This window comes from Syzygium oleosum, unplaced genomic scaffold (assembly GCF_021117445.2).
Source record: "Syzygium oleosum isolate NSW1041296 unplaced genomic scaffold, Sole_v2.1 Sole_v2.07, whole genome shotgun sequence".
NCBI classification, from domain to species: domain Eukaryota; kingdom Viridiplantae; phylum Streptophyta; class Magnoliopsida; order Myrtales; family Myrtaceae; genus Syzygium; species Syzygium oleosum.
This window is the reverse complement of record NW_026607491.1, coordinates 7,384,608-7,410,468: the sequence shown is the minus strand read 5'-3', so window position 1 is coordinate 7,410,468 and position 25,861 is coordinate 7,384,608. Positions and strand designations below refer to the sequence as shown.

The 25,861-nt window shown below is 41.9% G+C and overlaps 4 protein-coding genes across 6 annotated transcripts; 2 read left to right on the top strand and 2 right to left on the bottom strand.

Annotated features, from left to right (window-relative positions):
* Window positions 1–967: 967 nt before the first annotated feature.
* On the top strand, window positions 968–6,203 carry LOC130134335 (beta-glucosidase 11-like). Of its 3 annotated transcripts, XM_030599142.2 has the most exons (13): window positions 969–1,334; window positions 1,426–1,495; window positions 2,341–2,396; window positions 2,547–2,622; window positions 2,719–2,790; window positions 2,917–3,004; window positions 3,128–3,386; window positions 3,634–3,749; window positions 4,027–4,247; window positions 4,659–4,708; window positions 4,788–4,875; window positions 5,357–5,447; window positions 5,544–6,203. In XM_030599142.2, the coding sequence occupies exons 1-13, from the start codon at window positions 1,191–1,193 to the stop codon at window positions 5,785–5,787; spliced, it is 1,575 nt and encodes a 524-aa protein (XP_030455002.1). In that variant the 5' UTR covers window positions 969–1,190; the 3' UTR covers window positions 5,788–6,203. The 3 variants fall into 3 exon arrangements, with proteins under 3 accessions (XP_056169108.1, XP_030455002.1, XP_056169109.1); XM_056313133.1 differs by lacking the exon at window positions 2,719–2,790 and having other exon boundaries at window positions 968–1,334; XM_056313134.1 differs by lacking the exons at window positions 969–1,334; window positions 1,426–1,495 and having other exon boundaries at window positions 2,341–2,432.
* A 1,167-nt stretch (window positions 6,204–7,370) lies between these two features.
* LOC115676316 (uncharacterized) lies at window positions 7,371–13,245 on the top strand. Its single transcript, XM_030599200.2, has 9 exons — window positions 7,371–7,737; window positions 7,892–8,147; window positions 8,259–8,311; window positions 8,477–8,513; window positions 8,868–8,939; window positions 9,950–10,054; window positions 10,217–10,373; window positions 10,461–10,537; window positions 12,919–13,245. Exons 1-9 carry the CDS (start codon window positions 7,613–7,615, stop codon window positions 12,982–12,984), a joined length of 948 nt encoding a protein of 315 aa, XP_030455060.1. The 5' UTR covers window positions 7,371–7,612; the 3' UTR covers window positions 12,985–13,245.
* Window positions 13,246–14,088: 843 nt separating this feature from the next.
* On the bottom strand, window positions 14,089–19,765 carry LOC115674151 (cyclin-dependent kinase C-2-like). Its single transcript, XM_056313505.1, has 13 exons — window positions 19,715–19,765; window positions 19,552–19,679; window positions 17,615–17,696; window positions 17,370–17,460; window positions 17,207–17,236; window positions 16,791–16,900; window positions 16,634–16,706; window positions 16,444–16,564; window positions 16,115–16,232; window positions 15,736–15,875; window positions 15,567–15,624; window positions 15,071–15,141; window positions 14,089–14,944 (listed from the first exon to the last, which is right to left on the bottom strand). The coding sequence occupies exons 2-13, from the start codon at window positions 19,659–19,661 to the stop codon at window positions 14,389–14,391; spliced, it is 1,560 nt and encodes a 519-aa protein (XP_056169480.1). The 5' UTR covers window positions 19,662–19,679; window positions 19,715–19,765; the 3' UTR covers window positions 14,089–14,388.
* Window positions 19,766–21,273: 1,508 nt separating this feature from the next.
* On the bottom strand, window positions 21,274–24,398 carry LOC115678493 (pentatricopeptide repeat-containing protein At1g71210, mitochondrial). The gene has a single exon (XM_030601894.2). It carries the CDS (start codon window positions 24,151–24,153, stop codon window positions 21,472–21,474), a length of 2,682 nt encoding a protein of 893 aa, XP_030457754.2. The 5' UTR covers window positions 24,154–24,398; the 3' UTR covers window positions 21,274–21,471.
* Between the last annotated feature and the right edge of the window lie 1,463 nt (window positions 24,399–25,861).

The following is a 25,861-nucleotide window of genomic DNA, read 5'->3' as shown; positions in this document are numbered from 1 at the left end:
ACATTGTCTTGTCGTAGTTCCGGGCAATTTTCTAGCGTTCCACGCTGATGGTGAAGAAGAATATCGGGAATCACTAAGCAAAAATATGCATGACGTTGCTTCAACTAAAGCCGTGGATGCGCCGCGGGGCTCCCCGAGTCCATTATGGACGGCTGTGATTTAGCCAAAGAGTTTCCCTACTGTACGAACAAAAACAGAGACCAGAAGTGACCAAGTATTTTCCTCTGCTGCTATAAGGAAAGAAAACGTGGCAATTAATATTATTAATGTAGAGGGTTAATATCACGAAAAATCCTACACTGATATGCTTATGACAATATTACACCGAATAAATTTTTTGACCACAAAAAATCCCAAACTGGTACATCTGTGATAATTTTACTCCAAACTGATTTTGATCACGAGAAACCTCAAACTGGTATATTTATGATAAATTTGCCCTCCGTTAATATCCGTTAAATTTGATTAATATCATGAAAAATCACAAATTGGTAAACTTGTGACAAACAGAGGGGTTAAACACAAAACTTGTACACCCGTCAACTAACACGTATTATCAAACTTAGCAATTCGATAGCAAAATTTAATGAAAATTAACGGAGAGTAAATTTATCATAGGTGTACTAGTTTGGGGTTTTTGACGGTCAAAAAATTAGTTCGGGGTAAAATTGTCACAGATGTACTAGTGTGGGGTTTTTGGTGGTTAAAAAAATAGGTCGGGGTAAAATTGAAACAGGTGTATTAGTTTGAAGTTTTTTGTAATAAAAAAATAATTTAGGATAAATTTATCATAGATTTATCAACGTAGTGTTTTTCGTGGTATTAACCTTAATATATATATGCATGGAGCCAAAACAGAATGCGCAAAATTTCCAAGACACGAGGCCTGATGGAGCAACAAATACGTCCAAGTCCAACGTGGCCTTTGACAAAAAAGACCAAGAAAATCCAGATCAATCATGACAAGCATCTCTCTCTGTCCTGCAATTCAAATCCGTCGCTTCCCTTTTCGACCTCTCATTTTGGTGATTCCTTTTCTGCACTACAAAACAAAATCTCCAAAAAAGAAAAAGAAACGGAAAGGGAATAATAGATGCTATAACCAGGGAAGAGAGGCACCACGTAGGTGATACATGTGCCTGTGGTGATGTGACTGTAATCTCTGAAGGAGACCCAGATACAGGACGGAGATGATGATGAAGAAATTGGGTTTCTTGTTGCAGCTTTTGGTGGCGAGTCTGGTGAAGGCAGAGATTGTCTCTGGTGCTGATGAGTTCACCAGATATGACTTCCCTCCTGGCTTTGTGTTTGGTGCTGCCACTTCAGCTTATCAGGTCTGTGCTTGCTCACTCTGTTTCAATGTGTATGTGTGTGTAGAGAGAGAGAGAGAGAGTGGAGTTTGATTGAAGCTGTGGAATTTGGAAGGTTGAAGGAGCAGCAAATGAGGATGGGAGGACTCCGAGTATAATGGATACCTGGGCCCACTCTGACTCAGGCTAGTCTCTTTCTTGTTTGATTCATTTAAGATATTTGATCTTTCTGTTAATTCATATGACGATCTTCATTTACATGAACATTAACATAAAAAATGTTGGTTTTTTTTAGGTTAGAGTACTTCTCCTTTATTTTCATGGTAGTTCTTATTTTTCTTATATCTTAAATATGGGCAGGAAAATATTTTGAATGATCTTCTTGGGAAATTTCACTCCAGGCCTCCAGGGGAGGTCCGGAGAAAATAAAGTGCTGCCAAATTGTTGTTATGGTCAACTTGGGTTCTGAAAAATGATTGTGGGTTTGCCATTGCACCAAGAGCCTTGGCTGATAAGCTTGCCCATGACCCTCTTACCTTGATAATATTTTGTCATGTCAATGAAATTTCTTGATTGTTCAAGAAAAAGTACTCGACTGAGCTCAGCTTTTAGCAAGTTGAAAACATTTCAGGTTGATATTTAAAGTTTGAACACTGAACAGTAGAGTGGAATCATGGCCTCGACTGTTTTATGGGACTTGAGAATAGTTGTGTTTTCTGATAAAAAACTCCTGAAACGGCGGGCTATGGCTTGGCGAGTCTTCGGCACATGAATTATCTTTTAAGTTGGTTTTATGCTTCGGTTTGGTGGAGTCCAACCAAACTTTGAAGTCCTTACGGACAAGGCCAGACATGTAAAGCAGCTGAATTTCTTAAAGCGTTGAAAAGCAGTGAAAGTAAAATAGTTGTCATGATTCTGTAAGCAGGTTCCATGTTGTCATTGCTAAAAGCTCGAAAATTCATTACTAAGCAGGCATAAATTCATGCGTATGCTTTTAGTTCTGCTAATTATCTGGTTTTCCATCTGGCAGTGATTACAGGCGGAGCCAATGGAGATATTGCGTGTGATCAATATCACAAATACAAGGTAATCACTGGTCATCTCATTACAATTTGATATCCAGTATTTTCTCACTACAGTAGATAGTCGTCATGAGTAGTGACCAACTAACCTAAATTTTCTTCAATTTGAGATTAAACCACCATCCCTCAATCCTATTTGATCACTATGATGCAGGAAGATGTCCAACTCATGGCAGAAATGGGCTTAGACGCCTACCGGTTTTCCATCTCATGGTCGAGGCTCATTCCAAGTATGAGCAAACACCCATTAACTGTAGCCTTTTCTATTCCAAATGGTGCATCCGTTTCTGATCTCTTCTGCGATATGATCGTATTTCTTCTTTTAGATGGGAGAGGCTCTGTGAATCTGAAGGGATTGCAATACTACAATGACCTCATCAATGAACTAATCAGCCATGGTGATAGTCAAAGCTTGTTATGCGCATACTAATGATATTTTATGCCCCATTTTTTATGCAGTTTTCCTTTATATAAGAGAAGGAACTACCTCCAATGGACGGTAACGAATTAATTTTCACATATAGGGATTGAACCACACGTGACAATACACCATTTTGATCTGCCACAGGCTCTTGAAGATGAGTATGGAGGATGGATAAGTCGAAAAATTGTGTAAGATCGCTAATCCCATCGACTTCCTTTATTTTCTTCTTTTTCCTTCAATTACAGCTCCGTCATATGAAGCACCGGTACGAGGAATCATTGCCATCACCGGACCAATTCCTGTTGATGCAGGAAAGATTTCATGGAATATGCAGATATATGTTTCAGAATGTTCGGGGACAGAGTTAAATACTGGACAACCTTCAACGAGGCCAATATTTTCACGATGGCTGGTTATGATCTCGGATTCCTGCCGCCGAATCGTTGTTCTTCTCCATTTGGATACTTTAACTGCACCAGAGGAGATTCGTCATTGGAACCATACTTGGCAGCTCACAATATCATATTGTCACATGCATCAGCCGCTAGACTGTATCAAAAAAAATACCAGGTAAAAGTTTTTGTGTTCTTTTCTTTTTTTTTCAGGCAGTTGATTGATTATTGTTAGGGAACTTCCACTAAGTCGACCTCAGTAACAGAACCCTGCTTTCAACCTATACGTTGTAGTTTAATTCACTCTGAGATTTTGTGCTGGCAACAGAATGCAGGTTTCCTTTCTTTCATCATGTTAAGGAGAACAAAGTGAAAACAGATGATATATCATGCCGAATGACCATTTCTGTTCCTCCGTATTACAGAGCATACAGAAGGGATACATGGGGCTCAACCTCCTGAGTTTCTACTTTGTTCCTTGCACAAACAGAACGGAAGATGTCATTGCAACTCAAAGGGCCAATGACTTTTTCTTGGGTTGGTGAGTGATCGATATACACGTGATCTGTATCTTCCTCCCTTTGAAATCAATATAACTTGAACCGGGTTTTTGACCTCACAATTACTTTACTGACAATTGTCTACGGAAATCTTGGGAAATCAATCTTGCTTAAGAATGTCTTGTTTGTTAAGTAACTCTGAACCTGCCCTATGGTTTACCTTAGATTTTAATTTTCTTCTGCAAAGGTCACTCGTCAGTTTCAAGTTGTAATTCACTAGAAAGTGAAACCGAGTTTTGGGCGTCATCTTTGTTGCAGGTTCGTGGAACCGCTGGTGCGTGGGGACTATCCCGAGGTGATGAAGAAGAATGCAGGATCAAGACTCCCTTCCTTCACTGCTCTCGAATCTCAAAGAGTCAAGGGTTCATATGATTTCTTTGCGGTCAATTTCTACAGCGCTAGCTATGTCAAGGACAATCCAGAAAGCCTGAACATCGAACCGAGGGACTATAAGGCTGACATGGCTATGGACTGGAAATGTATGTGCTCTTTTACCTATTCAATATTGACCGTGACTTTGTTTAAACTTAGTATCGCGATCTCGTATTGCTTTTAGCATTGCAGTTTAGTTATTAATGGCCATCACATGCTAGACGGCATTTAATTTAGTAAAACATTTCTTCACAATGCTAGATTGTATTAGGAACGTTTTACTTGCCACATTTTCTCAAGAACTTCTCATCTACTCAACAGTCTAGTGGCTGACTTTTCGTCCATGGCAGCTATGCAGGAAAATGCATCATCTAAGTACACAATGCTAGACGACATTTAATTTAGTAAAACATTTCTTCACAATGCTAGATTGTATTAGGAACGTTTTACTTGCCACATTTTCTCGAGAACTTCTCATCTACTCAAGAGTCTAGTGGCTGACTTTTCGTCCATGGCAGCTATGCAGGAAAATGCATCATCTAAGTACACGCCATTACCTTCGTCTGAGGTAAGAGTTTATCGCTGCAGTGAATTATAAGTTAACTTTATTGAGAAGAAAATGAAATTGCTGAAGCAATTCTTTTCAGATTCCACTTACTCCATGGGGTCTACAAGGCGTGCTGGAATTATTCAAGCAAAATTATGGAAACCCTCCCATTTTCATCCATGAAAACGGTCTCTCTCTCTCTCTCTCTCTCTCTCTCTCTCTCTCTCTCTCTCTCTCTCTCTCTCTCTCTCTCTCTCTCTCTCTCTCTCTCTCTCTCTCTCTCTCTCTCTCTCTCGGCAGTTCAAATATGATGTGGACTTCCAACTAGATGTTTGAACGCAATATGAGCACACTAGTTCAGACTAGGAGATCTTTCTTTTCACAGTCGAAAAATCGAATTCGAATGCACATAAGCACATTGTCAAGCAAGTCTCGAGTCTATAAACTTCAATCAAGAAGTGTCCTGAATTATACTGTTGGTGTCTCGTTCGAGGAGACTAGTTTGACCGATCGGAGTAGTTAACCAAGGAGAGAAAAGGGAAAAGTGGTCGTTCACTGAGAGATAAAGAAATCGTATCGTTTCGACATTCTACTCAGGTTTTCAGATTACAGTTCCTTTTCCTGGAATGTGGTTAACACGAGCAAGAACTTTCGGTTGTCTCTTTGTAGGTCAAAGGATGCAGCGAAACGCGTCTCTTGAAGACTGGCCGAGAATTCAATATCTGCAAGAGCACATCAGTGTCCTGCTGGATACAGTGAGGTACACATCCTATGTGCATCAGCCCCGACACCGTAACCCCGCAACTTGAATGTGCATGTTTTTTCTGACCTTTCCGTTTTTCTGTGGCCTGTGTAGGAATGGTTCTAATGCCAAAGGCTACTTCACATGGTCCTTCCTAGATGTGTTTGAGCTGTTGGACGGGTTCCGGACAGGCTACGGCCTGTACTACGTGGACTTGGATGACCCCGAGCTGAGAAGGTACCCAAAGCTGTCGGCCGAGTGGTACTCGCGCTTCCTGAAGGGAGGGAGCATCGCTCCCGACGGCATCGAGCTTGAGGGCAATTGGTCCTCCCTCTCTTCTGCTAAAGTCATGAAGTGAAACTAAATTCCTGGTTCCTCGAGGCGCAAGTCATTTTCTTGGGTAGCTTCACTCACTATCCAGGTTCAGCTCAAAGTCATCTCTGTAAAGTCAAGGAGCCTCCGTACTTCGACATGTAGTCAAAGATTCACGAAGCTGGTGCAAGAGCAGCACGGATGACGTGCTATCAAAGTAATCGAGTATGATTATCACTCTTTGAATTTCGCAATTTTAAAAGTCGGTCTAAACATATGAAACTGTCGCACTCGACTTTATAAGTTACATTATATTGTACTAGATGACGGGGACATGTGATTGGATTTGAGTTTGGTTTGTTTAGTCTGAAAATGGGTCAATCTTGAATTGTGCACAATTGCACATTTGTCTTAGGATTATCCTTTATCCAAATAAAGAACACAAGGAATTCATCTTATTAACCCACCTCCCATTTTTGGGTGATGGATCTTCTTGCTTTCTCAACCGTCCAACACAAAAATCTATGGGCTATACTTTTTATCATTTTGTAAGAGACTATTTTATAGCTTTATCTATTTTTCGATGTAGCATAAAAATATTTTATGGATAATTTCGGTGTCTCCTGAAACTGGGAAGAAAAGCAAAAGGTTATAATTACAAAAATAACCTCAACTTTGCTCTATTTATCGAATGCCCTCTTCGTATTTGAAAACCTACAGTTTGTATCTCTAACCCAAGAAGGCTTTTTTTTTTTTTGGTAACCGAGGTGTCCGGGCCAGCTTGCGCGCACCTCGACTATTCCTCGGGGGAGACTAGCACAACAACCCACCGCCATGGCCCCCCAGTTAAATCACAAGTGCTCAGCTGGGGAATCGAATCTGGACCAATGCGCCTAATCACACAATCCCAAGTACGCCCGAACCTGGACCAGTGCGCCTAACCACACAATACCAAGAAGGCTTTTTTGATCTTATGTGCACCCAAAATCTACATTCAAAAAGTAAAATCCAATGTTGTGGATTGGGTACTTCGAGAAAGAAAATGTCGATCGCTCACACTTGGTCTAATTTAATTTTTTTACCTAGTACTAAGCGTGGACATATTTAATTAGGGAGACAAATGGGCCTTCGAAAGATTTGAATCCGAGTCCTCCAACCTTGATACTAAGTGAGATTTGGTGAGATCACTATCAACTGTTTAGTAAGCTTGAGATATTTAATAAATATATGATTTAATATTTAATTATTCTAACAACGAGCTGTAATTCGATGTAAAAAGTGGGGATGGCAGCTGTAGGTTCTTAATATATGAAGAGTAAAGTTGAGAACTCATCTTATAAATTTTCAAAGCGAAAAATTTCATTTGAATTCACCGGCCACATCCTAAATTGGGAAAAATTGGAAACAAGGACCCATCTAGAGTCTATTTTTTGCAAACCCCCGAGCAAAATTCAGAAATAAAAAGAGGAACACGTTCGGTAATTGCGGGGAAAAACCGAAAGGGGCAATCTGGTAATTTCCCCTGGAACTCAAGATTAGACCCAAGCACGTAATAAACGACATCGGTATTATCCACACGAAAAAATATATAAAAAAAAAAAACACACGAAGAAGAAGAGAGAGAAATTATCCAATCTCCTCAACTGTTGCCATCTTCTCTCTCTTCTCTCTCTCTCTCTGCGCTCTGAGCCGCCACGCCGAAGATGCAGACTTTCCTCTCTCGTGTCTCGCCTCCGTCTCGCGCCCGCGCCCCGCGAGGAGCACCAGAACTCTCCGAATTGGGTTCCCCATCATGAATTCCCGCCGTACCCTCTCGACCCAGTTGCTCCAATCCTGAAAGTTCCCTCCTTTTCCTCCCCTCGAAATCGAGGATGGGCAAAGGCGTCTCCTTTACGTCGGCGCCGGAGTTCCTGGCCTTCCCCCACCAGGTCCTGAGGAACCGGCCGGTTCAAGCTCGGCCCGGCGGCCAGCGCTTCTCCGTCCGGTCTCAATTCGGGTTCGTAGGTGGAGGAATTCTTACGGTTCTTTGCTGTGAAAATGAAAGGCTTTGCTTTTTTGTCTGTTTCGTCCGATGCGTTGACTTGAGCTTTTTTGGTCGAATTGGGTGGTGATTGTTCTTATGTATTTTTTTGGGATTGGGTTGGTCGTAGGGAGACGTTCCCTGCTTCGTTCAGCAAATGGAGGGCCATCGAAACCCATCATTGTGATCATAATAGTAGCAACAATGGTATTGGTAATGGGCACAGCATACAGCATCCAGCTGTTTCGAAGGGCGATGTTTCGAGCAGGATGCCTCAGCTCTCTTTTAACCGGTTGCAACTGAGCGACGAAGAATGCAGCGGGTTGCTGAAGCGGAGCTTCGGGCGGTTCGTTGCCCGCGAAGCCGTTTTGGATGAAGAATATTGGGTTAGTGTTCTTTTTTGTGTGTGTGTGAGATATGATGGTGCTGTTTCATTTTTATCTGTTGTTTTTGTGCAATTTATGTTTTGATTGTGTCGGGTGTGAATGTCTTGGCAGACAGCGGCCTGGTTACGAGCCGAAGCTCATTGGGAGTCTCTGTCCTATATGAGGTCAGTTCAGTGGCTCTAAATTTCGGTTTCTTTACTACTAAGGTGTCATTGCATCTGGCTTGTGAATACATTTTTGTGGCCTAATGTCATTTTCTAGTGGCATCCATGTCTTGAATGATGAATCCAAATTGGCTGATTGCTTGATGTAATTAATTGCTTTTCCAGGTACATTGACAATCATAAGAGAACATACGCGGAGCAGGTGAGTTGTTATGTGTTAATCTAGATTGCCTACTGAAAGTTGAGCTATATGAGGCATGCGGTATAGTATCGATTGGTCCTATGCTCCTAGACTCCTAAATCTATCTTCATGCTGACTATCAACTATATCCCTATATATGTATAAGTATCTGCCCAAATTCCGATATAGGAGATCTTTGTTTTTTGCAATTTCTTTTCAAATGACATTTCTCGTAATGGATCTATTCCTGAATTGTGTTTTAATTAGTTTAGTCCATCCTTAAGGTGATGTAGATAATGCTAACCTTTGCTTCTTTATGCAATATTGTCAATTTTTTTCATGAGGTCACTCTTATCTTTTCTTTGCATGTGGCAGGAGTTTTATGCTTTGAAGAGGAGATGCCTCGGGCAGGATGGAAATTCATTGAACTGCTTTTGTTTTGTTACGGTATGTTTTTTTACCCCCTGATCTTATATTGTTTTCATCAATGATTTTTCATGAGTATGCTGCAATATGAAGCCTTTACATTGGAGATGTAAAATGATATTCACACAGTAGTCATGCAAATGGATAAAAGAGAGAGAAGAACGATTTTAATAGAGATATGTCTTCTCATCTAAAAGATTACAAGTTGAAGAAGATACTAGATGTTGGACGTCATATGGTTAGTCTCTCTTGATCAGAGGCAATGTGTTCAATCTAATGCCATGCCTTGTTAAGTATTCATGGCTGGACGTCATCGAATTTTGTCCCCTTTGATGCTTTTACTTGGGTGTGTTTGAAAATCATACTAAGTTCTGAATACTGTAGATTGTCTGCACTTAAAATCATCAAGTGCATTCGATGACAGCTTAATTGCATGCAACTTAAGTAAATATTGAAGTAAAAAATCACTTAATTGAAATGGTCACATGATTCATTTGATGAAACCATTTTTTGGTGGTAACTAGAATCTTACCAGTTGTGTTGCTAAAACTTACCCATATTGTTCACAATTCCATACTTGGTGAGAAACTAATAATATTTAGCATTTGATTCATATCTGATATTGGTTTTTGTTTTAGTCTATCAAACAAGACCTTAGTTTAGTTTGAAAAGAGTACATGCACAGCGTGGTTGTAAAGTCAGTATTACATGTGGGAAGGAAACTCTAATTCGCTTATTGTGCATTTTCAATCTATCAAATGTGAATGTGAAATTCTTATGGCAATTTGACCAATGGTTCATCATAGTTATAGTTTTGCATGGCTTTTCCTATATTGGAAATTTTGGGGGCTCAAAACCTCAGGACATCCGTATGGTAGCACAGGATTTGAAGTTTCTAATGTCCAAGAGTTATGTAAACAACTGAAATTTGCTCCCTGTGTCTTATTTAATGAAATAGGTCAAAAAGTAGTTGCAAAAACTTGGTAAACGAAGTTACTGCTTATGTCTGTTACTTATGTTCTCTCATGCAGGTTAAGAAGGAAGACAAAAATGTGAGAAGAACTGTGCTAAGTAGTGTCGTTGGAACTTTAGATCTTAGTATTCGACAGTATATGCAAGGGGAAACATACCCAGGGGTATTCATTCTTTTTCCCTCAACCTGATTTTTCTAGCTGTTATCTTGATCTTGAATATCTCAAATAAGATGACAGAGCTAGTTTCATGAAAGACACTCCTTATAAGTTGCTACTTTACTTCGGAGTGGAATCTCATCTGTAGCCATTGCTTATGGTTTCCAGGAGGTGAAAAGATTTTCTACAGTCTTTGCAAATCAGGAGCCCTTCGATGCACATAAGTATGCTTATATTGCAAATGTTTGTGTATCCAAGTTTGCTCGGTGCCAGGGTATTGCATCTAATATGATTTATTTAGCCACAGATATTGCAAACTTGGCGGGTATGATTCTATCCTAGCAATAGAAGTTACAACCTCTAAACTATGTATGTTATATACAGTTTCATCCTTGTTTGGATGGTGCTACAGGTATGAAGCAGTTATACGTTCATGTTAATGCTGATAATGTGGCTGCTCAGAAATTGTACAAAAAAACTGGCTTCAAGGTCAACTTCTTTGTGTCCCATTATTGGGGGGATTTAGTTCTCCTTGAGTTCTTCACATGCGTTCTTACTTATCTTAGCTTAAACTTGTTAGCAAGTTGATATATTGCTGCTGTTGATACTTTCATGCATTGTTTGTAACTTTTAGCCTTTTCTTTTTCATCTTTGTTCTCTTTTCTCTTATCAATAAGAGTTCATTCTGCTCAAGTCGTGCTGTTATGCTTTCACTTCCCTTGATGTAACAAATGGGCTTGTTCTAGATGAAGGATATGTCTGAATTTGATTCATAGGTCAATCCTGCGAAGATTGATTTGCCTGGCCAAGCCTGCACTTTCATAATTGGTTTTTAAGGTTTTCCGTGGGCAGGCTTGATAAGACTAACTTAACCCTGATAGTAGGTCTGGCCCAAGCTTAGGCGGGCTCATCTAATGGTCAATGCTAGGTCTGAATTCCCTTTTTTTCTTGATTTGTGCAAAATGGCCACATTTATCCCCTTTGGACAAGCGTCTCAAGGACACACACTTAGGTTCCAAATTTAAGTTTCAGTTGTGCAATCACCTTTATAGTCTTTCCAGAAGCACAATGTGAAAATTGTCTTTGTGGATAGTTGCAGCTTTGCTAGAACTTCTCTTATAGCAATTTATTTATTTCCATCATGGAGAAATAGATACTTGCTTTGTTATTAAATTGAAGCTATTAGTAGACATATTAGTGTAAAGTTATGACTACTATAGGTTAGAAACAACTCAAATATCCGCTTACAATCGATTTCCTTTTGTTCAAACCTGAACAACCCTAAGATTTCTAGCCGGTTCAGTCTGTCCAAATCTGTTTATGAACCCCTTATGGTGCACAGCTTCCAGCTCTGTGAAACTGGAGACTCTTAGGCTGCGAATGACAATTAATCTGTTTCAGAAATTAATTTCTGGCCAGAAATTGATTTTTCTATTTCTGTTCCTAGAGGAGTTTCTGAGCAAAAAAACACGTTTGATAATGATACAAAATTTATGTTCCAGAAATAGAAATTTGTTTGATAGCGGTATAAAATTTCTCTCTCGAGTGGCCGGAGAATGGATGGCGGGCAGCGGACGGTGGCAACGGACGGTGGATGGCGGGGGGAGGCGGCGGCGGACAGCGATGAGGCCAGTGCGGAGGATGGCGGTCGGCAACGGGAGGAGGGCAAAGGCGAGACGAGGGCGACCAGCAGTGGGAGACTGTGGCTGGCGGCCCACGGCAGCCGGCGGTGAGAGGTGGGCGGTGGTTGAAGGTGGGAGGTGGGCGGTGGCTGAAGGTGGGCGGCGGCGGGAGACGATGGCTGGCGGTGGGAGACGGGAGGAGGGCGGTCGGCGGTGGGGGACAATGGCCGGTGGACTGCAGGTGGCGACCCACGGCAGCGGCAGGCGGGCGGCCGGGGGCAGGAGCGGTGGCCGATAGACGGCGGGCGCTGGCCAGCGGTGGGCGGCCGGAGGCGGGTAGCGGTGGGAGGAGTGAGGCCGGCGCCGGGAGACGGTGGCAAGCGGTGGGAGGCGGGCAGCAGCGGCAGGCAGCGGCGAAAGGAGGGTGGCTGGTGGCGGGAAACGGTGGCCGGCAGTGGTCGGCAGTGGGAGGCGGGCAACGGCGGGAGGAGGGCGGCCGGTGGCGGGAGACGGTGGCCAGTGGACGGCGGTGGGAGACGGTACCCGGTGATGGGAGGTGAGCGGCAGGAGGAGGGCGGCCGGCGGCGGGAGACAGCGGCCGGTGGAAGGCGGCCCACGACGGCCGGCAGTGGGAGGTGGGCGGCGGCGGCGGGTGGCGGCAACCAGTGGCAGCGGACAAGTGGGCGGCAATGGGCGGCGGGTGGGCGACCGGCTAGTAACGAGGACGAGAGATGAAAAGAATTTTTCTCAATTTTGTTCCAGAAATAAAGAAGCAAAACATTTTTAACTTCTGATTTCTGTTTCAAACCTATTTCTTGAACAAAAATTTGTTCCAGAAATAGAAAATGGAATTGCGTTACCAAATGGATTTATGTTCCAAACCTATTTCTAGAACAGAAATAGAGAAACAGAATGGTTATCATTCGCAGCCTTAGTGTGACACAGCTAGTGTCGTGAATTTTGGAAATTTTAAGAATTAGGTCTGATTCAAATTTGTAGGTGCAACCAAAATATAGCATTTATCATTGTGGCCACCTGCTTTTACTGTCTCAAAGCATTTTCTTCAGTCTTGTGGCATCCTCAAGAATGCCCATGCCCACCCTATATTCATATATTGCGCGTATGAGGGTAGAGGCAGCATCTTCATTTGCCATTCCACTACTCCTACCATATCCTATTTCTTTTGCTTCTTGTTGAAGAATTCTCTGAAAACATTGAGGTTCATTTGTTTTTCTCAAACATGTGCAGATCGTTGAAGCTGCTTCAGCTCCTACATCAAAAGATCAGAGACTATTGATGTCACTTGAACTGTAATGCGCATGCCGCTGGTTCATATATACACGAGATGAGTAAAAAGATTGCGTTTGTATAGTACATTAGGCTTTCTCCAACGGGGGTATCAAATATACTTCCCCTTTTCTGTTTGTGTTTTAAGGAAATATCTGGGTCAGGGGGTTTTAGTAGCCTTGCTCTAGTGTTTGCTGGTTAAGACTAGTTCTGATGTAAATAGACCAACAGTGATTTGTATGTAAATTGGTTGCCTTCAGTATCAAAGATGTTTCCTGATTTTTAATACTTTAAGTAGATGAAGGTTTGAGCTAGCCTGTTCTGTACATTTCTCTGGTCAATTGGCACTGTCGGTCCTTCTACTTTTGCCCGAAATTCAGAACTTTCTCTTTATTTTTTGAAATTTCAACGTTAAGCCTTTCATTATCGGTCGGTTTTTCCAGATATGGACCGTAGGAGTACATGTGTTGTCTTTATATTACGAAATTTTTTCTGGCGCCACATAAAGTGCAAAATCATCAAATCAAAAAAATTAGAAAATAAATATGATTTAACCCTGAATCACCCTTATCCAAAACCTCCCTACCACCGGCCACCGCTCTTCCCCATGACTATTACCCTTCCAGCGGCGACTGTTGTAGTTGATCAGCAGTGGAGTCTGTGGTCGGTGCCCGCCGATCAGTAGTGGAGTCCATCGGCCAATGACTGTCGCCGGAGGCTGATGGTGGCAGCGGTCGGTGGTGGAATCAAGTTTTTAATAGTTTTAAAGTTATAAAAGTGTCGAATAAGATCACGATCCTAACTATAGCTAAATAATCCGATTCCATTTTTGAAGAATTCTATCTTGGTATGGAATCCAAAGATTTTTGTCTAAACATGGAAAATGCTGGAATTTGAAATCCTCCCTTTGAGGAATCTGATTCCTGAACCAGAAGAGGCCTTACAGATCAAACTGAGCAACAATTACTTCGGCTTTAACAGTGCCAATTCTTCCAATACTGCCAAACTTGTAACTAGGATCTAGCACAATTGGGAACTGGATTTTGAATAATCTCATTGTCACGCAAGTTTTCCTTGTTCAGATAAATGATCAATGGAGATAACTAGAACACATCATTGCAAATCTCATAATCCCGTAACGAGTGGTCTGTATGTCGTCATTGAAATCAATTGGAAACCATTATTCAAGCACAGCCTCGACAAAGCCAAGATTACAATGCTGCGACACTGATTTTACATACACTATCGATCATTTAATTAGCAATGCTGGCATACCAACATTGCTTCAAGCTCTAATGGTAAAAGGATGTATAGCGTAACAACTCTTGTATGTGGATCCTCTTTGCTCTTTCACTGAAATAGTGTCGTCATAAATAACTACAACCACAATTCAAGAACCTTTTATCACAACAGCAGCGACTGGTGGAAATTTTACTGCTGCCAGCCATACTGCTGATTCCGGTTACCGCCCATCATGTTTGACCCGCGACCAGCACCAGACCCACCGTAAGGCCCAGCACCTTGAGGATAATTTGATGGACCAACACCATAGTTAGTACCCCCACCACCTCGAGGTCCGGCACCTGGCATTCCACTTGAACCATACGGCGGAGCTCGCCCCTGAGGAGGATATGGCCCGCTGTTATAACCTCCACTGCCTCCTTGACCACCGCGATTCGGGTGATTGTACCCGCCACCAGGGTTTCCACCGGAAGGATACCTCCCAGCTCCTCCTGATGGTCCACGAGGCTTTCCATAATGGTGTCCTGGCGGGCCTGCCGCCACAGGGGGCTGGGAACCATGCATGAGTTGGTTGGGTCCTGGCCTCATTTGTGCATGTGCTTGCCCTGACTGCTGAACAGGTGGCAGCCGGGGATGCTGAGGAGGATGCTGCAATTTCTGACGCTTGGCTGTTTCCTCGTGTTGCCTCTGCTGCTGGCGCTTCTTCTTTGTCTGGAACTCATGCGATGACTCGTATTTAGGTAAACTGCGGCGTCGAGTTCCATAGTCAAATAGACATACTTGAGATAGCATAATGGTTGCCAAATGACAATTAATCTGGGAAATAAAAAAAATTGTAAATAAAAGATTAAAGTAGGAGCAGAGCAGAGACCTCTTTGGATCACAAGGCAATGGGTCAGTCCAGAAATACTCTGCATCAAGCGCATCCTTCGCAGATATTCTCTGCACGCAACAAAAGAAAATCACAACGTAAAACTCCATGTCAATTGCAGCTCATTTGCGCTTCCTCAATTTTTTTCAGCTTATGGAAGTGCATTCCCCAATTGGATGATCGGCTATGGCAGAGAGAAGAGAGCGCAAAACACAAGATGGTCTAAGAGAGAGACAGAGAGAAGTAGTTGAAGGTACTTTGGTCTTTTTAGCTTTGGCGTTTTGCGTGAGATGTAAAATGTAGATTTCCAAAACTGAGGATGTTAATTGATATGAAGATGAAAAGTGTGGATGGTTTATAAAATTTTCCCTCATAATAGAAATGATTTTAGTAATTAGGCCTCAAGCAAAATGAAGAAAAGAGAGAGCGACCTGGTGCATCTCATAGCCACGAGACCAATGATGAACAGAAAAACAGAAGTTTTATGGAGTATTACCTGAGAAGGATCGAGGGTTAACATTCTTTCTAGTAACTCCAAAGCATGCCGGTCAAAACTGTAAGGGAAATGCAAAATTCATCAAAACCTAGATAGGTTGTGGCCCTGAAGTCAGCTGCAGTTCCTTCAGGAAATTCCACCGAGTATTTTGTGGCATTGAGTTGCTTACTGTCTGAACACCTCCCTGAGGCGTCTCTTCATTGGCCGGGTCGGCTTGAAGTTGTTGTACCAGGGAATCTTTGAGACACCAGGCCAGTTGATCTCATCTGGAGCTCCACAAAGCTCAAAAATCTTGTTCAATTGCTCTGGCTACAAAAGTTAATAAAAAGCACATGATTGACAAAATATATCAACTAGCAATCAATGGGAGGGACAACAAAACTACATAAAAGCATCTAAAATACTAAAACCAAGTAGAGTATATCCCTAGTAGTTATCTTATCACCAAAGCTCTATTTTTCTTTTCAAAAGTAACTAAATCCCGTGGTCTTCCCAGCATTATCTGCAACAAAGAGAGGTAGCACAAAGAACACTACAGATGATATTACCTCATCTTTTCCAGGAAAAATTGGCTTCCCGTGGAGAAGTTCAGCAAAAATGCAACCCACAGACCACATATCAACAGCTGGACCGTATTTTGTTGCCCCAAGCAGCAATTCCGGAGGTCTACAGGGGGAGCAATAAAAGATTAGAGTTGGGTCTCTCCATGACAAAGTCCCACGCACGTGCATGGATACTGCATGCATGCTCACGATACTGCATGCATGCTTCTGCACCCTACTGATTTATCAGTATGCTGCTTGACTGAAGAAACGTTGAAGACTAATGAAACTATTCGTCCAACAGATTTAATCCAACCCTTTTCAAGAGCACAGACCTATACCACAATGTTATAACACGGTTGGTGAGGTTTGCATTGTGATCATTTGAGAAAGATCGAGCGAGGCCAAAGTCTGCAAGCTTCAGGTTTCCCTCATTGTCAATAAGAAGATTAGACCCTGCACCACATACAAGAAAACTCAGCATCATCGGTCAGAAAAAATGCAACTGATCAAAGCAATCTGTACCTTTTATATCACGATGAAGAACTTGATTAATATGACAATAATGAAGCCCTGTCAAAAGCTGTCTCATATAGCACTGTGAAGGGGCAGAAAAGGAAAGAAAAGATTAGAACTGACCATTTCTCTGACTGTCACAATGAGGATAATGAACATTTAATACCTTTATTTGGGCAACAGAAAATCTCATCCCTGGACGATCGGCAAGGCCAGTTAGATCATGGTCCATGTATTCAAAAACCATGTAGATGCCACCTTTATACTTGTTTCCCTCTGCAGTCCAATTTGCCCATCTCACGTCAGACATCCAATATCCTCATTTGAGAACAAATTAAGAATGTAAAATCAAGTCCATTAGATCAGCTCTCTTTCTTTTCTTCTAGACTCATGAAACTATATATTCCTCCAGTATGTATATAGCTGGATGCACATACGTGCACAGCACAAAAAATTTCTCTACATGCCTACATAAGAACATTCATGTTCTATGCATTAAGCATGTATCTGTCCGCATCCTTTTTGTGTAGGCTGTAATATCGTACGAAGCTAAACTGCAGAGCCCTGTAAAAAATTACTTGCCTGGCCTTCCTTGCTCGTCTTTTTCAGGACCTGCATGGATGATAGAGGTCGGTTGAAATATAATCACCAATCACGTATTAAATAAAATATTACAGAACATATCTTAGAACAGGATAGATTGATAGATGCCTAGGTCAACAGATAGCCGATTTAATCACATTACCTGGAGAAGTCACGATTTCCTTCAGCTTGATCACATTTTCATGATGGAGTTTCTTCAAAATTTTGATCTCACGTATCGCAGTTATTGGAAACTACAGATGAGGGGTAAGAAACAATCACAATCTAGACGATACATTCAATAATCATCTCAGAGCATTTTCGACTAACGATTCCTAAATTATTTGATATCCAACTTAAGCTTGTTAAAGCACCAAAAGGAAAACGAGAAAACTGTATAAGACATACCCCTTCTCTCTCATTGTCCATCCGAATCTTCTTCAGAGCCACGATTTCACCAGTTTTTTTCTCTTTAGCCATGTAAACTTGACTGCATGCATTAGGTAGGGATGAGAATCACAAAGCAAGGTTCTTTTTACATCACTTTTTCTTGTAGAATATGTTGCACAGCCTCAACCGTTATATAATTAGTTATAGCCATCACATAAAATGCCAATACATATGTTTGGCAGCACTTCTCAAACACGTTTGCAGAAGGTACTGGGCTATTGCCACATAGCACAGTTAAGCACAACCTACTTAATTGAAATAGCAGTCAAAGCTGTCACCGACAAATAATCAAATAAAATTTTCTAAAAGAAACTATAGAAAAAATTTGAGCAGAGTCAAAGTTATTTTACAATATTAACAACATATAAAAAATAAAGTGCGGAACTCATCAATGAACCAAACCATCTGAACCATATGATGCACACGTCAAACAATGGAACGTTACTGAGCTGAGGGAAACTGGAATTGAAGAAGAAATTCATACAAGAGTCAAAAAAGAAAATTCACATAATAAGCTCAGAAAAGGACTCTTAATAGAATGTCATCCTCTGGCCAGAAGTTACCTCCTCTTTCTTACAAGTCATGTGTCATACATATGCATGATCAAGGAAAAAATAGCCATACAATCGACCGTTTAAGGCTATCTTTTTTATCGCTGAAGTGAGGATAAATCACACTAAAGCTCCTATATATGCCGTTTTTAGTCTCCAAATATGTATTTTTGTCCCCAATAACATCTTTTATACAAGGTGATCATTCGGTCTAGTTGAATTATTTCTTCAATTATCCATGTTTCTTTGGCCGTGAACGAGGGAGTTCAGCTCATATGGTATGCAAGTGAAACGTGTTTAAGCGACTCATTTTGTCGCATAAGGCCCCATTAGATGCAATAACAAGAGTAGGAAATTAAAATAACTGCACTCCAAATAGTAAGACACATGGACACATGATTTTCTAGATTGCCCTTGTAGTTACGATACGCTAAGGTTAATTAATGATAACATCAAGCTTTCATTTTACAGAAGAAAGCAGGGATGCTGTTACCTCTCATTATATTGTACATTTTTCTTAAAACAAACCGGACACGTGAATTTGTTTCCTCTAATGATCAGTACAAAATGGGTCTTAGCATTGGCTTGCAACTCAACTATAAGAAAGAGTGTCACAAGACTCCCACATTGTTGATTCCGGGAAGAGCTAGACATATGCCAGCCTTCTCCAGCTACTATAGAGAGGCTGCCTTAGTGATTTCAAACTGTGATGACCATCGAATCACGACAAAGAAAAAATCACAGCTCGAAGCAGCCCGAGCTAAAGAAAAATTACAACCCGAAGCAGGAGAGGAGGAAAATCAGCACATTCCATTATGGTCAATTCATCAATATACACAGTTACAAAAATTCCCATTCTAATACAAGGGATCTACAAAAACTCGAAACTCGCTCCGCCCGACCGACCCAGAGCTCTAAAAGTTCCGTCTTTCAACGGGAACAACCTGGACATGCATCGACTGGGAACTACACAAGAACATCCAGCCCCATCCCCAGAAAAAAAAAAAAACAAGAAGTGGGGAAAAAAAAAAAGGAGGATCCTGTAAATAAAAGAAATCCTAATTTTCCAAATGAGAGATACTGGACAAACAGGATCGAATCGCTCATCGAGTCATCATCAGATGCATAAATAACCATAGAAACCATACCTACAAAAAAAAGGAAATGAAACCGACGCATGAATTACGAGATATATACATCAAATCCAACAGCTAAACCACACGTAAACCCTAGAAGAACACGAAATCGAACCCAGGAAACTGCACGACGGGCAGAAGAAGAATTGGAGAGGAAGCGAGCGAGCGAAGGCGGCATCGAAGAGGGAGAACGAACGAAGGAACGAACCCGTAAGTGCCTTCGCCGATCTGCTCCAGCTTCTCGAAGCAGTCGACGCTCCTCGATCCCCACGACGGCGACTCGTTGACGTTGAGGTGGCCCGGAGCTGCTACGGCCATCTCTCTCTCTCTCTCTCTCTCTCTCTCTCTCTCTCTCTCCCTCTGCTCTCTCTACCCGAAGCAACGTTCACCAGCGGACGAGTATGGAGGAAGACGGTGCCGACCCTAACTACTACTACATTCGAGGCGGTCTATTTCACCACTGGGATTCCCAGGAAATTACGATTTTGCCACGGAAAATTCCTAATTTATATCAGTCCAATCCCTTTTCTGTTTTCTTTTTCTCTTTGCCTGAGGATTTCTTTTTTATTATTATTATTAAAGTGAATATAAGAGAACGAAACTTAAACGGGCTTAAAACACCTTATAAAGAGCGCGAGGCATAACGTAATGTCAATACTATTTGTAATGTAATTTAATTAATTAAATAACTACTATTCTATTGGATTTCGCTCTATATTTTGTCCGTGAATGAGCTGATATTACTTAAAGGCCCCTGTATTGATTGATGGTTCTCTCGAAATTTTGAACTGCAGTTTTGTCCGTGAACAAGCTCGTGGGATGCACCTACTCTCGTCCAGTGTCGTGCAAATGTTTTTTTAATGTTGTGGAGTTGCAAGGGCACTAATGGTCATCCCGAAAAGAATATTTTCTTGTGATGCAAGTATGTACATTGATTGACCGTTTTATTGAATTTTTGAATTATAATTTCATACATTTAATAGATATATCAAACCAATAAGCAGGATCGGAATAACTTACACCATCATGTTAATCCGTCCGTACGAATCGTATCGCCACCATTTATATAGCCACATTTTTCGATTCTACACTGTTTGCGCCAAGGTACGAGCCTCAATAAATGATGACCCATGTTAATCATTTTTCGACCGTACTATACTTTTTTTGGGTAAAAAATTATGTGATTTCCCTCTTTTTGGCATGTTTGAATTGAATTCTATTTTGTACTTTTTGTTTAATCTAAATCTTACGTGCCAATTACTTCCACTTTTCTTAGCCCGAAACACCTAAAAAAAATTTATTGCATACACATTTTAATGTAGATTCGCATGTATTTTTTCAAAAAAGTTTTGGGTCGAAATTGCAGGAAATTAAAAAGTTTGTGATAGACAAACACGCAATCTTATAAAACTTCCCTAACCTCTCCAAAAGAAAGCAAAAGGCCATCAATGCTGGGATATAGTTTCTTTAAAGGGACATGCCAATCTGTCAACCTTCTCATAGCTACAAACTGAAATTGAAATTACAAAGGAGAGCCAATTTGTGCCATATGCATAATCATGTGCTTTTCTAAAGTCAAATGGATAGCGCAATGAATCGTCGGAAATTCTCGTGTCGACTCGGTTTATTGCGGACACAGAGATTGCAACCATCGCGATATGCCCACCGCACTAGGGACTCGCCAAATCCGACAGTCCAAATCATCCGCAGGATCAAACAAGATGCAGTGTCGCCATCGATATCAGACTCGTCACAGAGTAAAGCATTAGCTCAGAAACCAGAATGAAGCACAAGAAGCAAGAGGCAAAGAATTTACCTGTGAAGGAGGGAAGAAGATGAGCAGAAGTAACCAGCTAGGAGTCAGTGATGACGTGAACATAAAACTTTTGTGTGATGCAGTAGACCGTGATGCAGACAGCACCACCAAGAATCAAAGCAAATGCTTATTAGATTATTCGACATGGTAAAGAGCAAAACTTACATATGATTCTCTCCTTCGACTAGAGCATACCTCACGAAAAAATTGTAATGTACACGGGTCGACGCCATTTTGACAATTGACACAACCGTCAGACCAAAATGGCAAGCATATCATTTCTTACCAAAATTGAGGTGCTATTCTGAATGGCTACAAGTAAATTGCGGCCGGCGATGACTGCCGGCCCGACAAATATCTAAAGACCCGGCGAGACGGGTACGTACAACTAATCTCCTTCACCCATTTCCTAGCCTCGGTTGCTCTTCCATGCATGATAAGAGAATGCACTAAAATGTCATAAGTCCACAGGTTAGGTTCGAATCCCATTTTGCATATCTTGTTGGAGAGCTCGATAGCACCGTCCACATCAGTCATGCACAGTTTTCTCAGTAACATGTTGTAAGTGTAAATATTGGGCCGGAAGCATCGTTTGATCAATTCTTCTGTGTCCACGACATCTTCACCGGTTATAATTCCACCAGTAAATGCTCTAAGGAGTTTTCCAAGCTCTGAAATCTCAGATATATGATCATACTCTTTGCTTGAACGTGCCCATGCCATGTATAGCCTTGGGCTTTTCAAGGAATGCAACAGAAGCACATTGCCAATAAAGGCTGTGATGGGGCGTCTGACGTTCTTCAAGTCAGCAATAGCATTAAATGCAGCATCATACTCCCCTTGCGAGCACAGGAGCTGCACGAGAAGCTCATAACATTCAGCATTTGGAACCAACCCCTTTTCCTTCATCTGGCTCATGTACTCCCGTGCAACGTCTGCCTTTCCAATCCTGCAGAGACCAACAATAAGGGTATTGTAAAGTTTTGTGCTAACCTCTCTCCTTTGGCATATATCGCTAAAAAAATTGAGAGCGTCCGAAACTTTCTCGCTCTTTAGATAACTCTGTAACATGAGAAAGTCAGCCTGCACATCGGGTTGAATGCCATTTCTCTTCATCATCTCATACACTTCTCTAGCCAGTTCAGGTCTCTTGGCATGCCCAGCTCCATCAATGAAGTTCTTATACAACTGAATGCTTGGTTCACTACGAGACAGCTTCATTTCCAGGAATCTTAGGAATCGGTTTTCTGGATTTTCCATGGAAAAAAAGCAGCAGATTACCGCCCTGAACAATGGCCTACCCACAACATGACCCTTATCTTGCATCTCAATAAGAAGCCTGGCCGCAATATCCCCCCTACCTGACCTGTTAAAGCCACGAATCAAGTTCAAGTTAGCTGTTTTCCTGGTGAAACGAGCAACCTTATTGATCTCCCCATGTATCAAGTAAGCTTCTTCTACCCTCCTAGCCCTACACAGGGCCAATATGAACTTTTCATATGCGGGAAAACTAGGCATAAACTTCCGATCCAGCGCTGCGCCCACCAACTCCTTCATCTTATCAAGCTTTCCCTCACTGCACAAAGCATCTGCCAGGACGTCGAAGGTTTTTTTACCCGGGAAATGACCTTGCACCATAGAGTTCTTCAAGACACGATATGCTTCGTCCGTGCTCCCATCGCCGCACAATGTATTGATCAAATAGTTGTAAGCCATCCCGTTGATGGAGAGCCCGAATTCGGCCCTCAAATCAAACAATTTAAGGGCAACTTCCACCATTCCAGCTTTACAAAAGAAGCATAGAGCAGCATTTAGGGTGACCTTATCAGGTAGAACGTGAGCTTCCTTCATCTCCATCAGCATGTCAAACACCTCCTCAAGACGATTTTGCCTCAAAAGCTTGCATATCAACATATTATAGCGATACATATCAGGAATATATCCCTCCAAATACTTCTTGGACTGAAAGAACTCCAAGGCTCTGTCTATTTTCCCAGCTCGGACAAGGTCTCCCAAATACACACCATAAACACGGTCCATTGGCCCGAATCCTATCTCCGCAAACTCCTCCACCAAAGCACATGCCTGCTCAAACTTCTCATCCCGGCAAAGAGCATCGACAAACGTGCACAACAAGTGCTCGCTCAAATTCTTTCCTTCACTAGCCAACCTGCGCAAATACTCCTCTGCCTTGTCCATCTGCTTCCGCTTGCAAAAGCACTTCATCATGATCGAGTGCGTGATCTCGCTCTCGAACCCCCTCAGTGAAATCTGCTTCGCGACCATCTCGACAGCGTCGAAGCAGCTCTCCTCCACCAACGCGTTCAAGAACACGTGATAGGCGAACGTATCCAAGTCCAAACCCCGAAAGCGCATTTTACCAAACAGCTGGAGTGCAAACTCGGGCTTCCCAGCGACCGCATACCCCATTACCAATGTATCATTAAACCTAATCCTGTGGAAGTAATTCTGCACCTGACAGCTCTCGAGGAAGTCGATCATCAGCGACATGAGCTTGGCGGTCGACAGGATCTTAAGGATCGCATGGAAGGTCGCGCGAGTGTGGTAGAACCCGCGCTGACGGCCCGCCCAGTCGAAGAACTTGAGGCAAGGAAGCACGCCGCCGTGTCTCCTCGTCCCGTAGTCGAGGACGTCCAGCACGAGGCGCTCCGTCAGGCGGAGGCCCAGCCACGAGAGCGCCGAGTCGGGCGGGCCCCGGCCGTCGTCGGGGCTCGAGCCCAGGATCTCGAAGATCCTGTCGAACAGGGAATTCTTGCTGGACTGGAACCACTCCGCGAAGGAGAGCACGAGCTCCGTCGTGCTGAGGGCGGCGCCGGCCCGCTGCGGCGCGCGGAGGAGGGAGGCGGCGGAGGGGGGCGGCGGCGGCGGAGGGGGGGCGGCGGCGGCGGTGGCGAGGAGGGCGTGGTCGAGGACGATGATGGACTGGGGAAGCAGAAGGGCCCTGGTCTTGCTCACGTGTTTGAGCGTGAGCATTGTTCGATTGAGGAGCCCGCATCAGAGTGACGGCGGCGGGAGTGATTTAGGAAGGTCTGTTCATGGGGATTGAATGATTGATGGCCTTCGCGTCGTCTGCTTCGGAGGGCGATTTCTGTAGAGAAGCTTCAAGCACGAGGGGCGAGCTCTTGTTGCAGGGCGGACATGGACATGGATTGACCAGGCAGGCGCAGTTCAGGAGGAGGACGAAGGCTAAGAGGATGCAGCAGCGGGAGGAGGAAGAAGAGGACGAAGCGTGACTTTGATCTGCAAATTCGTCAAAACGACGTCGTAGTTGGGCGGACAACCTTTTCTCCTTCTTCAATTCGCTTTCCTCGTATCTGACCGCACCGTTAGATTCAATGGTTGGAAAACATGCAAATGAGATTGCATGCAATGAAATTTCAATAAATTGAGCCCAATTCTAAAATTAAATTTTCCTCTCCATTTTCCACTACATCGATGATGTTAATTGCTTTTTAGCCGGAGCCGAAATGCATACAAATTTATTAAGTTATTGAAAATATTTGAAAATTCTCACTAAGTCAATATTGGTTAAGTATTATTTATACTCAAGTGAATGCTTTGCACCGAAATTGCCGATTGTATCATATAAATAAAATGGAAAAAAGGCTCGATGCCCATGTCCCTAATTCACTTGCCCCAATTAGATTTGACATATTGGCGTAAAATTATGTGTCATGACTTGAGTTATCGATATTTATAGTGGTCATAAGTTTCTCGATGATACCGACCAAAAAAAAAAATTCTCAATGATAAAAATTAAGTATCGATAATTAGAAATTTTTAAACAAGTGACATAAAATTTCCATCGATCTATTCCCCGGTCATTTATCTATTATTCTAGGGAATAGAAAAATTAACTGACATACACAAACAGATTTTTGTTCTTTTTCTATTTTGCGGAACAAAATAATAGAAAAAAGAAAAATAAAAATGTTACCAAATGCACCCTAAGCCTACAAAGACTCTATAAGGACCTTTTTTTTTTTTGGTTGGAGACTATGAGGATTTTGATCAACGCATTTTGTCTACTCTTTGACCTGTTTATATAAGGGATAATTACCCAAATAGTTTCTGAATAGCCCAATGAGTAATGTGGTCCATGAACTTTTAATTTGTTTAATATAGTCCATGAATTTTAACTTAATGTTTAATGTTATCCCTAAATTTTTAATATGTTCAATGTTGTTCCTAAAATTCGAATTTAGTAAAAGGACTATATTGAACATTTTCATATACTAGGGACTACATTGAACATGTACAAAAAGTTTAGAGACCACACTGAACATATTAAAAGTTTAAGGATCACGAATTAAAAGTTCATGGACCACATTACTCATTTGATCAAAATTCAGGGACTGTTTGTCTCATTTTCCTTTTGTATAAATAGATCTTGTTAGGGATATATCGATCTCGAGTTGCTTGTCACATCTATTGCCACGTCAGCAATTTAATGTGGATATTTAGTGAAAGATAATGGAGATTGAATTTGTTACAAGCGCATTGGTTTAGAATTTTTTGCGACACGAAAACTATTTTGGGATAAATGTGACATGGTTTGTCGATTTTAGATTTTTTAAAATAAAAAAATTGGCATAAATACTGTATGGATGTATCAGTTTTGGATTTGTTTTGGTATAAACCTTATAATTAGTAAGCGTTAATACCACGAAAAACCCCAAAC

Excerpts from the sequence above, each read along its gene's own strand:
- LOC130134335 (XM_030599142.2), top strand. The coding sequence starts at position 1,191 with ATGATGATGAAGAAATTGGGTTTCTTGTTGCAGCTTTTGGTGGCGAGT. Across the intron at positions 1,335-1,425 it reads CTGCCACTTCAGCTTATCAG|GTTGAAGGAGCAGCAAATGA; the intron begins GTCTGTGCTTGC and ends GGAATTTGGAAG. Across the intron at positions 2,791-2,916 it reads CAATGAACTAATCAGCCATG|GGATTGAACCACACGTGACA; the intron begins GTGATAGTCAAA and ends TTTCACATATAG.
- LOC115676316 (XM_030599200.2), top strand. The coding sequence starts at position 7,613 with ATGGGCAAAGGCGTCTCCTTTACGTCGGCGCCGGAGTTCCTGGCCTTC. Across the intron at positions 7,738-7,891 it reads TCCGTCCGGTCTCAATTCGG|GGAGACGTTCCCTGCTTCGT; the intron begins GTTCGTAGGTGG and ends GGTTGGTCGTAG. Across the intron at positions 10,055-10,216 it reads AAGGGGAAACATACCCAGGG|GAGGTGAAAAGATTTTCTAC; the intron begins GTATTCATTCTT and ends TATGGTTTCCAG.
- LOC115674151 (XM_056313505.1), bottom strand. The coding sequence starts at position 19,661 with ATGGCCGTAGCAGCTCCGGGCCACCTCAACGTCAACGAGTCGCCGTCG. Across the intron at positions 15,142-15,566 it reads TAACCCTCGATCCTTCTCAG|AGAATATCTGCGAAGGATGC; the intron begins GTAATACTCCAT and ends TGTTGCGTGCAG. Across the intron at positions 14,945-15,070 it reads TTGCCTTGTGATCCAAAGAG|TTTACCTAAATACGAGTCAT; the intron begins GTCTCTGCTCTG and ends TCGACGCCGCAG.
- LOC115678493 (XM_030601894.2), bottom strand. The coding sequence starts at position 24,153 with ATGCTCACGCTCAAACACGTGAGCAAGACCAGGGCCCTTCTGCTTCCC.